Genomic DNA, 14,037 nt, shown 5'->3' with positions numbered 1-14,037 from the left:
TAGCCTAGGCTAGAAATGTATTCCTATCAAATAGTTATGGACAGTGCAGTTAGCAGAATACACGCATGATGACAAGTTTGTGCAGACCACGATAATGACGTTGTATATGCACGTTAAAGAGAGAGAGCAAACAATAAAAATACGTAAATTGCATTAAATCAGGAGGCAATTAAAAGCACCCTGCAAACTATTATCCAATGAGCATATTTCCAGCACTTAAACACTTTCAATAACAGCCCATACCGCCGTTCAAGTCCCCCTATCATGATGAATGACAACAATCTGCGTGTTGATGGAATGTACTTTCTTTCTATTGACGAACACGTCCTCATCTTTTGATGGCGCAATTATTTTTATGTGCGTCCCGTCAATAGCACCGACCACACCGGGCATACCTGCATTGCCATGAAGTTGGCTTTGATCCTGTGTAGTTGTTGATTGTCCAAAGGAAACCGGATAAACTGTTGTGGATGATATGTGGTCTAGACTAGAGAGCGCGTTGATGGTTTGGTTTATGGCACGGCTGACTGATGGTTGCGATATTCCTAAATCGTTGGCAATGCAAAGTTGCATTTTCCCTGTTGCTAAATATCGTAGTGTTGCCAAACATTTTATTTCCGGACTAATCGGGTTATTCCTGTTAGTCGGGGATGTTATTGCATCCCGCACTAATTCCACAACAAGTTTGATACCCTCACGATTTAGCCTATATCTCTTGATCAATTCACAGTCTTCCATTGTCTCCAAAACATTTCGTCTCGCAGCCATTTTAGATTCTTTGTGAATAGGTCTTACTGAGTTAGGAGTCCTCTCGAGGACTTTTAAGCTCTCCCAGACTTAGGTGCTACTTTTAGGCCTAAAATACTTTGTGAATTGCTCTTAGTGAATACAATTAGGAGTCCTAAATTTAAAACTGACACGCCCATTATGCTTAGGAGTTTCTCCTAAATTCGCCAGTTAGGAGCTACTTTTAGCCCTAAGATCCTTTGTGAATACGGCCCCAGAACTTTAGTTTTCTGCGCCAGGTATGTACTTATATATTTTTCTCTTAATGGTATTCAGAGATTAAAATACTGTTTAAACAGCTACATGTCCTGGTTGAAGAAAAACCTCCACACATAATCACACCCTCCGTTCATGATGACAGGTCTGACGATAAACTTTGTTCTGCTTATCAAAGTGAGGCAACAGGCAAACAACAGTGACCTGAAATAGACTATTTCACAATATAGGTCCTGAGAAATTCACCCTTTTACTTAAATAGAGTGTTGTATAATAATATATTTCTCCCTGCAAAATTGTATGGGTACCTTTAAATCATTCAAATGTATTGACTCATTATTCATTTGACTTTTTTGCTGATTTCTTAGCTAGTGTAAAGGTATACAAAACATGCCTCAGAGTCATCAACCTTTCCATGGGAATTGAACTCTAAGGTACAAGAGTCCACTCAAGCACTCATCCTTCATTATGAAAATGCTGTTTTTTTCTCTGGCATTTCTTTATTAAGGTTAAGATTGCAATATCACAAAGCAAAGTAGATTGTCAGGGGCACATCAGCAGAGATGCTGTATGCTTACACAAGTCTTGAAGTTGGGGCATCTTTTTGGGAAAGGAAGGCCACATACCATTGAGGACATTGTCCTGTCTTTTTAGTATGTGTGCATTTTGAATTTTGAAACCTTGAAGAATTGGAATTCTACAGTTCATCACTTACACATAAGGAGTTTACAGACTGATTATATGACTTTTAGGGTCAATGTGTTTGCATTTTTTCCACTTTTAGGCCAATCATAATGTCCCTAATGTCATAAGCAAAAGTTTCAATATTTATCTTCAGAATGTTTAACCCTATTTTTTTAAACACTATGTCAACCGTATTGTTGAGAAACGTAATGTTGTTGAAACCAAAGTTAAACAGCTAAATGAATGGATGAAATAAAATGCATTTCAAAAAGTCAGAAACTAATATTATCTGTATAATGTGGTGGGGTGTCACAGAGGGTACATGACCTTGATAATCCAGGCCCGGTAACCATACTTGAGGAATGTTATATGTTTATTTAATAACATTACCAAAGTATGCTAAAAACTACTGTAAACTACAATTATCAGTGCAGCCATCATGTTGTTTGGAAAATCCTGCATGGCCTCTCCTTGCCCTTTAAACGAAGAAGGCGGGTCTGTGAGGGGGGAGTTGCCCGGTGTGTACGTGTAGCTGCTCAGCCACTGCAGTCGCCTCCTCATCGGGACATATTGCGGATCACACGGGGCGACCACAGGTGCTAACTGGGGGTCAACAATGGTGAAAGTAACGACAGTGAAGACCAAGCCGTATACGGACCAGAAGCCCGGGACGAGCGGCCTTAGGAAGAGGGTGACGGTGTTTCAGCAGAACCAGCACTATGCGGAAAACTTCATCCAGAGCATTATCTCTGTCATCGAGCCTGCCAAGCGCCAGGCTGCCACTGTGGTGGTGGGAGGAGATGGGAGGTTTTTCATGAAAGAAACGATTCAGTTGATCGTTCAGATTTCTGCTGCCAACGGGGTCAGTAGGAGAAGGAGTTTTGTTCACCTTGGCTTCCCCTACTGTGTGTGTGCAACGCTAGCATGCTAAGTTAGCTAAAACACCTACTGCCATACAGAGCCCGAATGAATAAGTTAGCATGTAAGCTATGGGCAGCTAGCAAGTGGAAGTCAACGTAACTTGACAGGTTGCAACTGTACCTCAGTCTTCAGTACAGCTCCTATTTTATTTACTCAACTAAATTCTTGAACTGTGGTATGCTGTTGTTTTTAGCTTGCGTTAGCTACATTACCAGGAGAGGTGGACGGACTTGTTTTGCTAACGGTACCAATGTTTGTAATGACAGTTATGCGAATGTGTCACTATCGGTCACTATATTACAATGTATCGTTATTGTCGGTGTAAGATAACGTTACTCCAGTTATGTGGTCACCAGTGGCGAACCGTCAGGCCCTTCAAGGTATTCAGAGAATACCCTGGAACACTCAGATACAATTTTTTAATTGAATTATATAAATCAAATGTAATAAAATATAATAATATGTATATAAAATGAATAAATGAGAATCGTATCTGTGTTGTTGATCTGTAATATTACAGTGTTACGTTGATTTGTTTGTCCTTCTCGGACCATGCACTACGCATTTCAGTGGTTAGGCACACAGGGGATATGTTAGAAAAGAAAGCAACCAATCAGATCTTGTTCTGGGTCTCTGGATAGAATATCCTTCAACCAAGGTATTCTACATCCTTGATCGAATGAGGGTGTGTGTGTCTACAGAAGGTCCAGTGTGATAGACACTGGTGGTCACAGAGGTAGGGAACGTTACAACAATTCAAGATTTAGCTATGGGATCAAGTGTTACATGGTTATAAGTTGGCCTCCAGGGAACTAACTAACTAATGTTGAATTATCTTGCACATCACCCAACTCTTTGGCCTGAAAAATAAACACTGCATAGATGGCATACCTACCATAGATTTGCATGTTTTTTTATTTTATTTTTTGCTATAATGTGACTGCACTGGCTCCGATGCCAGTCTGACCGTGTTGACCTTTTGTAGAAAGTGCATGAAGGAAGCCACTTAAATATCAAACTATTATTACCTTTGACATTTGATGCTATATAAAGTTACTGACTCTTGACGGCCACCTCTTTGCTTTTGCATAAAGCATTGCAACATGACTTGCAAAATGAATGAGCAACAGCATGTTTGATTGTTGTTTCAAAATGAAGCATGGCCGTTGTGTTGTTTCATAAGGAGCTGTGCAGAGATGTCTGCCTTCACTCTGATAATGTTACTGGAACGATTTTAGCCAAGAGGGAGCGTCATTTGAAACGTGCAAACAGTCTAGTTGCCCTTCAAACCTCTACAGCACAGATGGGAATAAAGTACATTGAGTACATTTGGGTTTTATTTAAGATTTTTGCATTTTTACCGTCCTATTCCTTTATCCAAAGTGTAGTACATATTATTGCAAGCATAAGGATGCCTTGTTATATTTTGACAAGACGTGTTTGCTTTTCAGGCTGAATCTGTGACCCTCTCTCTTGAGATGGCCCCTCTCTTGTGCAGCTAATGCAAAGAGAGGATTAGCAATGTTTGTCACTGAGGCCAGTAGGTTGAAGTTGCATGAAGTGGTCTGATATTTCTCCACAAGTGGTTGATGTTATAAAATGAGGCAGTGGAGAAACTCTGATTGCCAAAGGTGCACAGACAGGAGCACTTCTGTTTCAAATGTTTACACAAAGCAAACTTTTGTATGTTGAAATAGGGATTCCTTGACTGAGATATTTACCTTTTTTTTTTTTTTAATGATCATATACAAGATATACTTACTCTCTTATTATGTAACCGTAGTTTGGCCTTTCTACTATTTGCCCTAGAGTTAAGTAGTAGCTACATAGATCATTTGAGTCAAATTATCCAATCTAATGGCATCATTTAAAAGGATTTTGACAGTGATTGCAATGACATAATTATTAAAGCTTAACAGGTTATTGTGTAAGTATGTCTATCCTAGCTTGCATGACATACAAGGAATGAGACCCTTGCATACCCAAAACTGAAACAAAAAGGGAGATGCTCAGATCAATAACCCCACCATTTAGCCATTGCTTTCCTGGTTCTCACCTGTTTGAGTATACATGTGTGTATAATCTGTGTGTCCCTGTATTTTGTATTACTTTCTGCAGATTGGCCATCTGGTTATCGGTCAGGATGGCATCATGTCCACTCCAGCAGTCTCCTGTGTGATCCGCAAGGTGAAGGCAGTGGGGGGTATTATCCTCACAGCCAGTCACAACCCAGGAGGCCCAAATGGAGACTTTGGCATCAAGTACAACATCTCCAGTGGGGGTGAGTGGAGACTGCATTGTGCAGCGTATAACATTTAGATATCACATGTATTTACACACCTAAGGATCCTCTGCCTACTATGTTGCATTACAAGCATTGAGGAGAAATGCATGGAGTCTTTTAGTTTTTTTAACCACAGTATATTATTCGGTTCATCATTTCTAACCAGCTTTTTACTTTGTCCCCAGGACCTGCTCCAGAGGGCGTCACAAACCAAATATATGAGATCAGCAAAACCCTGCAGGAGTATCACATCTCCCCAGAGCTGAAAGTGGATATTTCCAAGATCGGCAAACAGACTTTTGAAGTGGACACTTTCAAGCCCTTCACGGGTAAAATGACATCAAGGACACAGTCCTTATCTCACATGAACGATTATTCATCTATTTATTTAATTGTTGATTCATGATCTTGCTGTCAACGTTGAAAATGAATAGCGACCTTCGATGTGGCAAATGTTGTTTTGTTTCGTTTTCAGACAGCATCTTCACAACTCTTAAACATATGGTAATCTTCATAATGATTGAATGAAGTTGGTCGGTTGTGAAATCTAACAAAACATCTGTCATGGTTATGAGGAAAGTTACCTAGCCTGCAAAAGTCTTTATCTTGACATCTGCAACTATCTTAATCCTAATTTGTGCTCTGTTTCCTCTTCATTTGTTTCAGTGGAGATAGTGGACTCGGTGGAAGCCTATGCTGAGATGCTAAGGGGCATCTTTGACTTTGCTGCACTAAAGGAGCTTCTCTCTGGAGCCAATCACATTAATCTCCGCCTGGATGCTATGCACGGAGGTAGGAAACCGCACTGCACAAATTCAAACTTTTGTGAGAGGCCAAAAAGAAATTGCGAAGACTTGTTTTGGGCCAAAATTCAAACGATGGAATCTGGATTTATATATTAAAATAAATTACATATTCTCAGGAGGTATACTTATTAAGTAATAGCACAAATCCATTAAAACAAACACAGTTACAGTTGTTGTCTATTGTTTAGGCACAACCAATTTTGTAGAGGAGTGTGTGTATTTTTAACCAAGTGTATGGGTCTATTTAAATAACTCTCTCTCTCTTTCTAGTGGTTGGTCCTTATGTGAAGAAGATAATCTGTGAAGAGCTGGGTTCTCCTGCCAGCTCAGCAGTTAACTGTGTGCCCAAGGAGGACTTTGGAGGCCACCACCCTGACCCCAACCTGACATACGCTTCCGAACTGGTCAACGCCATGAAAGGAGGAGAATATGATTTGGGCGCAGCCTTTGATGGTGATGGTGTAAGGCCATTTTTTTTATTTTGCAGAAGTGTAATATCATTTTATTGGGGAGAGGTGAGAGCAGAATTTTGAGATTATTGAAGTGGATTGGAATCTATGATGTCAGTACACATAAAGTTAAATACATTCTGGTCTTTTAAGTTTTAATAGAAAGTCCAAAAATAATGGGCCTTGGAATGAGTGATTGAATTAAACTAATTTTAACTTTGGCACAACACTTTATTAGGACAGTAAATGTTCGTTTTTTTAGCAGTTTCTTTTCAGCTCTACATCTGACAAAAAATGCTGAAATCATTATGCCATACACGGTCAACTATTCATCCTTCTCCTGCCTTTGAAATTCATAATGAGAAGTAAGAAAAATGTTCGTATGGCATTTTCATTTCGGTTATTGAGATACCTTTTTGAGTGTCACAAATTACCTCTACATGGAATTGGGTGTAAAATATTATCAATAGGGATTCAATATAATCCCAAGAAAGCTTCAGATGGGTTGTCGTTCAATTTCCAGGATCCAACTGTCCATCTGTCCAACTGTCCACTAACTGCTAAATGTCAGAAATCCTGCCAGACTGTTGATCCCTTTTGTCTCTATTTGCAGGACCGTAACATGGTTCTGGGAAAACATGGCTTTTTCGTGAACCCTTCAGACTCCGTGGCTGTCATCGCTGCCAATACTACCAGCATCCCTTACTTCCAGAAGACTGGTGTCAAAGGACTTGCCCGCAGCATGCCCACTAGTGGAGCCCTTGACAAGTAAAAAAAAACACAACGCAACAGCCAATCTTAAATGTTCCTTCTATGGTAAAGTGCTGCTGTTCCAGATCAGTTCCAGATCAGTTTTTTCTAGTTTGGTTTATTGTGTGTTCCAGTGTGGCTAAGGCTCTCCAGATGCCGCTGTACGAGACTCCAACTGGCTGGAAGTTCTTCGGTAATCTGATGGATGCCGGAAAACTTTCACTATGTGGAGAGGAGAGCTTCGGCACAGGTGAGTGAATGTTATCAGATTTATGTACCCAGAACTCCAGGAAATGAAAGGAGTACCCCTCGTTCACTCAATCACTCACCCCCTCTTCTCTACCTCTGCTAACCGACCAGGCTCAGATCACATCCGTGAGAAGGACGGCTTATGGGCCGTGCTCGCATGGTTGTCAATCTTAGCCACCAGGAAACAGAGCGTTGAAGATATCATGAAAGATCACTGGCAGAAGTTTGGCAGGAACTTCTTCACCAGGTCAGTAATGATTCTTTTTTGAATGGATTAAAAAATTGTGGGTTTGGGTTTTTCAGTATTTTTTTTAATTTTAATTATTGTTGAGCAGTTGTAAGAACTCATACTGTGGAAACAACTGATGCAGGTTTCTTAAATGATTATCTGGCACCTTCTATTGGGGAATTAGAGAACTGCAGCACTCAATAGCCCAGAAACAGCCAACTCATAATAAAGTGGTCTTACGATTCTTTTTTTCAGTTTTCTCTTGTCTCTTTTTAACTATTTTATTATTAAAGAAAATAGTATAAAATAAAAACTTGCGGATACTCTTAAACCCACCATTTTATTTACTGCAAAACCAAGGAAAAGTTGTTTTCAGATACGGGTTAAACACCAGATCATGACTTCATGTCCAGGTACGACTATGAGGAGGTCGACTCTGATGCTGCCAACAAGATGATCACGGGTCTGGAGACAGTAATGTTCGACCCATCCTTCGTAGGAAAGAAGTTCTCATCGGGTGATAAGACTTACGATGTGGCTCTCTCTGACAACTTTGCCTACACAGACCCTGTGGACGGAAGTGTGTCCAAAAACCAGGTGAGAGGCTGCAAGACAGGGAAAACACATCTATTACCAATCAAAAAGTTATCAAGCAATTATTCATAGTTTAGTTTATATGTAAGTATTTTAACTGTATCAATCTAATTTAAAAATTGACTGAATGTGTAATGAAGTCGTATTGAACAGTGGTTCTCAACTGGTTTTGAGTGGGTCGCAGATGTGAGTGAAGAAAAAAAAAAGTTGAAAAAATATATATATTTTTTTTATTTTTTGGGAAAAAAAGTCCAACTTTTATTTTGAAGGCCCGATTTTCTAACGCTGTGCATGCAGTAGGCGTTGGACTCGAAGTACCGGAGACCATAAACTTCTTTCACATAGTGATCATCTTCTCAATAAAACATCTTTGCTGATGTTTTTTTCGAGTCTTCTGGCCAATCAGAATCAAGATTGTTGCCGGAAGTCCCCATGGAGAATAACTACGGTAGAACTATTCTTTATACATCCATGGGTACAACTTCAGATAAAAATGAACACATAATGAAATATGACCCCCGGTTTGATGATTGACAGCTCACAGAACAATGGGGGCTATCTACCCTTACCCACAATTTAAAGCAATTCACACAGACTATCTCGTCTTTGTTCTTCTCTCTGTGTGGAGCAGCAGGTTCAGCTGTCAGAACAAAGTGAAAAACAAACAATGGCATAAAATATTAATATGTCGGGTAGTAATAAATGTATTTATTTTCCTTCTCAGAGTGTACCAGAATGCCTAGTTTATATGTTAGTATTTCAAAAAGTCTCCTGGGGGAGAATCCCCCCAGACCCCCCTTATGGGGCTGGGTTTTCAGCATGTTCTGTGAAGGGATATATGGGATATATGCACTGTACTTCACTTTAATTAATAATGGATGCTGAAAAGCGTATATATATATATATATATATACATTACAGCACGATTTTTTTGTTGAATAGATTTGAGTGGTTCAAAATTCGGGTCGCGATTTATTGTCAAAGGAAAAAGTGGGTACCGAGGCCTGACCAGTTGAGAACCACTGGTATAGAACATATTATGGCCAAGGAATGTCTACCAACATGCAGCAAGGCGATTTAAAGTAAAGGCAATTTAAAGTAAAGTAAGTAATACAATGTAAAGCCAACAGGTGATAAATACTATAAAAGAGACAATGCACTGTAGTAACTTAATAATTATTAGATTTATTAAAAGGCAGTGGCAAACCGAAAAGTCTTCAGCCTTCATTCAAAAGAGTTTTTAGTTTTAGTTTGTTGTAAATATATGCAGCATAACAACTGAACACTGCTTCTCCATGTTTAGATCTTACTCAGGATAGAAAGCAAACCTCTCACCTGAGATATCTGGATGTTTAATAATGTAGCAGAAGTAAATACATGTTATTTTGGCACTGAACCATTCAGTGCTTTATGAACCAACATTAGTATTTTGAAATAAATTATTTGACAGACCGGAAGCTGTTTTATCGCACCCCATCCTTTCTAACTCAACATGTTTTTCAGCTGCTGTGCATGCTCATGAATCATAACCTCTTCCCTGTCTTTATCTGCCTCCCTATCACTCCATCAGGGCCTGAGGATCATCTTCTCTGACGGTTCTAGGATTATTTTCCGTCTCAGCGGTACAGGCAGCGCGGGAGCAACCATCAGGCTCTACATAGACAGCTATGAGAAGGACCCCCAGAAGATTTACCAGGACCCCCAGGTCAGGACAATAAGGAGTCTTTCCAGACAGCTAGCACCAGAGAGAGAAAGAGATTAGATAATAAAGTAATCGGATGAAAAATAAACATTAAATATTTGAACAAATGAAAAATCACAGGGAAAAAAAGAGAGAAGAAAGGATATTAACATAGTTTGGCACCCCAGCTAGGTTACAGCGGTCACATGTTAACTCACAAGGGCTCCAGCACCCTTCAGGCCAGTCAGAATGATCTGCACACTGCAGAGCAGCCAGCTTATTTTGGGTGGAGCCCCCCAGAAATGATTTCCAGATCCTTTATGCAACGTATGAGATGTTTGGCAAATTCTTGAGTTATGGCAGCTTATCAGGGCCCCAAGGAAGAGAGGATAACACAAGGGAAACATAACGTCTATGAGCTCCAACTAGACACTTCATAAAGTCGTTTTGACTAGTGAGGACAGGGAGGGGATGTAGAACAAGAAATCAAGAAAAAAGAAAAGTCAAATGAAAGAGCCCTTTATCCTCTTCAGTGTGTAAACACCACAAGCAAACAGATGAAACAGAAACATATTGCTTCAGAAACTTGACAGATTAAAGGCCAGCGGAATCAAGGTTCAGTTGGCTGAAAAGATACGAGCCGCTTTGGAAGGAAAGAGGAAGCATCTTACTACAATTTATCACATGTCTCCTAAAGGCAGTTTTTTTCTGGATCCAAAGTATTCTGCTTGTTACTGCTAGTGAAAACTCTCTAAAAGTTGAAAATAGCTATCTGAAAATTATTTTATTCTGGCAGAAATCATATTGGGCGTTGATCGATGACATTTGTGCTCAAAGTGTAATATTCATTTAAGCAGCCAGCTCAAAGGAAATGCATGACGAGCTCTTGGTTGCATCATTTATATAAAGCAGTTTAATGAGAAGTACTTTGGCAATCTTAAACTCTCATGTTTGTATGGTGCATTTGAAACTGCAGCCACCAGCAATTTACTTAGCTATGCATTAGGACCATGATTAGGACTAGAGGAAAAAGTTAGCCTGGCTCGGCGTAAAAGGCATCAAAGTTCGCCACCCATCACCTCAAAAGCTACTGTTTTTTTGGGCAATCTGTACAAATGCTATGTTAAAGTGTTAGAAATTCATATTGGGGTGTACTGGGGGGGTAACTGCTTGACTATTTCTTCTACAAGTAAAGCAACGTTGCAGTGCCTCCGTCCATCTGGAACTTAGTGTGCCCGAAAAATAGATTATTTTAAGCTTCTTGTACGGATCACACTCATTAGATTATGTCAATTCAAAATGTGTTGTTAGGTGAGATGTTGTTATCTCTGAAGGCCTGCAGTAGCTACACATACAAAAAAAACAGATAAAAAACATAAAATCAGTCCAATCACAGCTAGTCACATGTTCATGTGTGTTGTGTCTTTGTGCAGGTGATGCTGGCTCCCCTGGTTGACATCGCCCTGAAGGTCTCTCAGCTCCAAGAGAAGACTGGACGCGCTGCCCCCACTGTGATCACATGATTCCTCTGCCACACTGCCTCCCCTCTCCCCCTCAGCAACAGGATACCTCCGCTCTCTCGGGGGTGAAGTTGCCCTTGAATACTGTCTTGGCTTCCTGGTCCTCTTAGAAACAGAGCTGGATGACAAAGTCTAACAAAAAAGGGAAAAAGAGGAGCTCTTGATTTACTTGCACTAAACTGAATGTGCTGTTTTCTTAAAATAAGTGAGAAGTGTCAGATAATTTGTTTTGACACGTCATTATGTGCTGCCAGACAGACATTGGTTTGTCACACATTAATACTTTAATAATGTGATTTAAGGAAAACAACATTTAAAGATTCAAAAGTAGACTGAAATATGTGAATGGAGTGTGCCTCGTGTAATTTCTGGAACCGTGTTTGATCATTTTATTGTCCAGATCTGTTCCTGAACCATATCATTAAATGGAAACACTGCTAAACTGGCAAAAATAATTATCAGCAATTTTGAGCAACCTCACCCCCAGTCCCCTTATTGACCTTGTGCCTTCCTGTCCCTGTGTTTTCCAAAACCATCAAAACATCCTCTCAACCTGAACCATGACCGTATCCTAAAGCCTTGAAAACTAACACATCCACCATTAATAAAATACATAAAAGACACACTGTGGTTTTGAATCTGTTTCTTTTGTTTGTCTTTTTTAATTTCTGGTTACTCAATATTTTGTTAAATCAAGTTAATACGTATGTGTCTGTCTGTCATGGGCACATACAATTATTTATAGATTTTCTACCTTTCCTTCAAGAAACCAGCTGTTGCTTGACTACGTTTTGGGGCCAGCTGTAATTGCTTTAGCAGACCTGCGTTTATGTAGCTGAGCATTCAGTGTCTGTGGGGTGATATTAATGATACTTTCTTTTCAGCTGGGAAATTATTCTAGATAAACGCAAAGGTCGTGCGGTAGTGAGCCAAGTTGTATAGGACAAGCCTCCAGCAGAATAAAGTGCTTCCTAAAAGTGAACGCCTCTCCAAACACATTCCTGAGGGAAGCAGAGTAGCATCACCTGATGAATTGTCTCCCTCCCTCACAAGTCTTCTTGTGTAATGAGACTGTAATGTTGAATAACGATTAGAGTTATGAAGTGCCAGGAGGTCCCACAGGATATATCTAGACTCTAGAGTTAACAGAATCCGATTTTTATGAATTTTTGTCAAATGTAGTTTATCACAAGGGATATAAGTGAGTCATGTATAAGTCCCAACAGTTACTGTATTGGTGTCAACTTTTTCTCCTCCTTATCTTGACGTAAATTGGCTACAATTTAGTTAATGGTAGTGAGGGTGGGAGATCAGGTGCACCCACGCACAGCACAGGGAGCGACTAACGTTTCTTTCCCAAGAAAGGGAAAATTGGCCTCAATCACAGATGGCAGATTTTCCGCCAATTTCGGCCATGCATGTTGGTGTCATTCACAGTGACCAACAATCAGTTCTACCTGTTTGCACTAATACCCCCCAAACATATGGTAAAACCCTGAGCTGGAACTAATCGACCATTCATCTTCTAACAAATCTCTAAAGTATGACGAAGTTACATTTCCTGTGATTTCAATGACAGAAATTGTTAGATACATATTTTAAATAGCATTCTCTGCTTTTATGAGCTAAATCTGAATGAACATTTCCCATGTTTGATCTGTGTTTACATTAAGATTAAGGATTAGGCTTTGAGGGCTTATAGCCAGCCTTCAAAGCGATATCTGTGGCATTTGGGATGTATAAATGCCCTAAACAGTTCCTCTCCAGTACCTTAGGAGTCCCATTAACCGGGTGGAAACTTTTTCATGTTGCACTGTTCAGACTCTGTCAGGCTGACACAGTGCAATCCTGCAGTACATAATGTGTTCCCCTTGCTTGGCTCGTAATGGCTTGCAGGCTGTATTTGGATTGGCTGTCATTACATCAGGTAATCACAAAAGGCTTACATTAAACTGGCCTGGACCACAGCTATTAGATGTCTAAATGGCTTTCTCTGGAGCTGGCATGGAGCCGCCTTGTGTTTTTAGAGCGGCCTGTTCATTGCTCCTCTGCAGCAAGAGGGGCAACGCAGTGGACCAAGACGGTCATAGGCTATGGTGTCTGCACTGCAATCAGAGTTTACTTCTTTGGTTCTTGTAGTCATTCTGTCCTTACAATTCGCTTATGCCCCGTTTAAAGAAAACAAATGTCAGGTTTAATAATTCATTGTCAGACTCTTCCATAACTTATAATTCAATGCCCATTTAATGCCATTGTGGAACAACCTAAATGGCCATAAGAATGATGCCAATGGGGATTGTACACTATGTGAGCAAGACTAAAATAATATGTTTAAGAAGGTGTGATATGATGTATGTCCCTGAAACTGAAACTACACATTTTGTGAGTTATCCCAAAAAGAATCAGAAATTAGGCTCGTATGCCACTCAGTTGAAATTAATAATAATTGCAAATGTTTTTGCACTCTCCATGTGCAAAGAAAATATTTATAAATGATATATATCGGAGCTAGAAATGAGAACTCAAACTGGCGTGTCTTGTTAAAAGCTTTAGCTTATCAAAATGATGTAAATAAGCTATGACAGGGTGTGTGAAGTTGAAATCTCAGACAACAACCCCTAATTAAATTATAATTATAAATCTGGCATCAATAGATGCAGAGGCTCCACATGAGTCACCACCATCTTATCACTCGATGTTCAGTTTCTGGAGCTGAAGAAGTGTCCAGGATGAAGTGTGAGGCCATAAAAAGTCATCAGCAACAGGATGAGATGACTGTGAACATTTCTGACCACACAGTTGGACCGAGCAGTGGGGAGTAGTGGCTGGCTTGTGTCCACACACCACTCCATAGAAACCTTTTTGATC

General features: G+C 39.9%; 1 protein-coding gene across 1 annotated transcript; it reads left to right on the top strand.

Annotated features, from left to right (window-relative positions):
- The first annotated feature begins 2,230 nt into the window (after positions 1-2,230).
- On the top strand, positions 2,231-11,792 carry pgm1 (phosphoglucomutase 1). Its single transcript, XM_010790515.1, has 11 exons — positions 2,231-2,548; positions 4,726-4,888; positions 5,077-5,220; positions 5,558-5,683; positions 5,968-6,158; positions 6,760-6,914; positions 7,031-7,146; positions 7,257-7,392; positions 7,788-7,971; positions 9,539-9,673; positions 11,083-11,792. Exons 1-11 carry the CDS (start codon positions 2,303-2,305, stop codon positions 11,170-11,172), a joined length of 1,686 nt encoding a protein of 561 aa, XP_010788817.1. The 5' UTR covers positions 2,231-2,302; the 3' UTR covers positions 11,173-11,792.
- Positions 11,793-14,037: the final 2,245 nt, after the last annotated feature.

Source organism: Notothenia coriiceps, unplaced genomic scaffold (genome assembly GCF_000735185.1).
Source record: "Notothenia coriiceps isolate Sejong01 unplaced genomic scaffold, NC01 NC01_scaffold00034377, whole genome shotgun sequence".
NCBI lineage: Eukaryota > Metazoa > Chordata > Actinopteri > Perciformes > Nototheniidae > Notothenia > Notothenia coriiceps.
Note: the sequence above shows the minus strand (reverse complement) of the source record. Positions and strands in the feature narration are given on the sequence as shown.

What these genes read in the sequence shown, in the direction of transcription:
- pgm1 (XM_010790515.1), top strand. Translation starts at nt 2,303, where the DNA reads ATGGTGAAAGTAACGACAGTGAAGACCAAGCCGTATACGGACCAGAAG. An exon ending in AGATTTCTGCTGCCAACGGG is followed by an intron (nt 2,549 to 4,725) that starts GTCAGTAGGAGA and finishes TACTTTCTGCAG; the next exon opens with ATTGGCCATCTGGTTATCGG. An exon ending in AGAGGAGAGCTTCGGCACAG is followed by an intron (nt 7,147 to 7,256) that starts GTGAGTGAATGT and finishes CTAACCGACCAG; the next exon opens with GCTCAGATCACATCCGTGAG.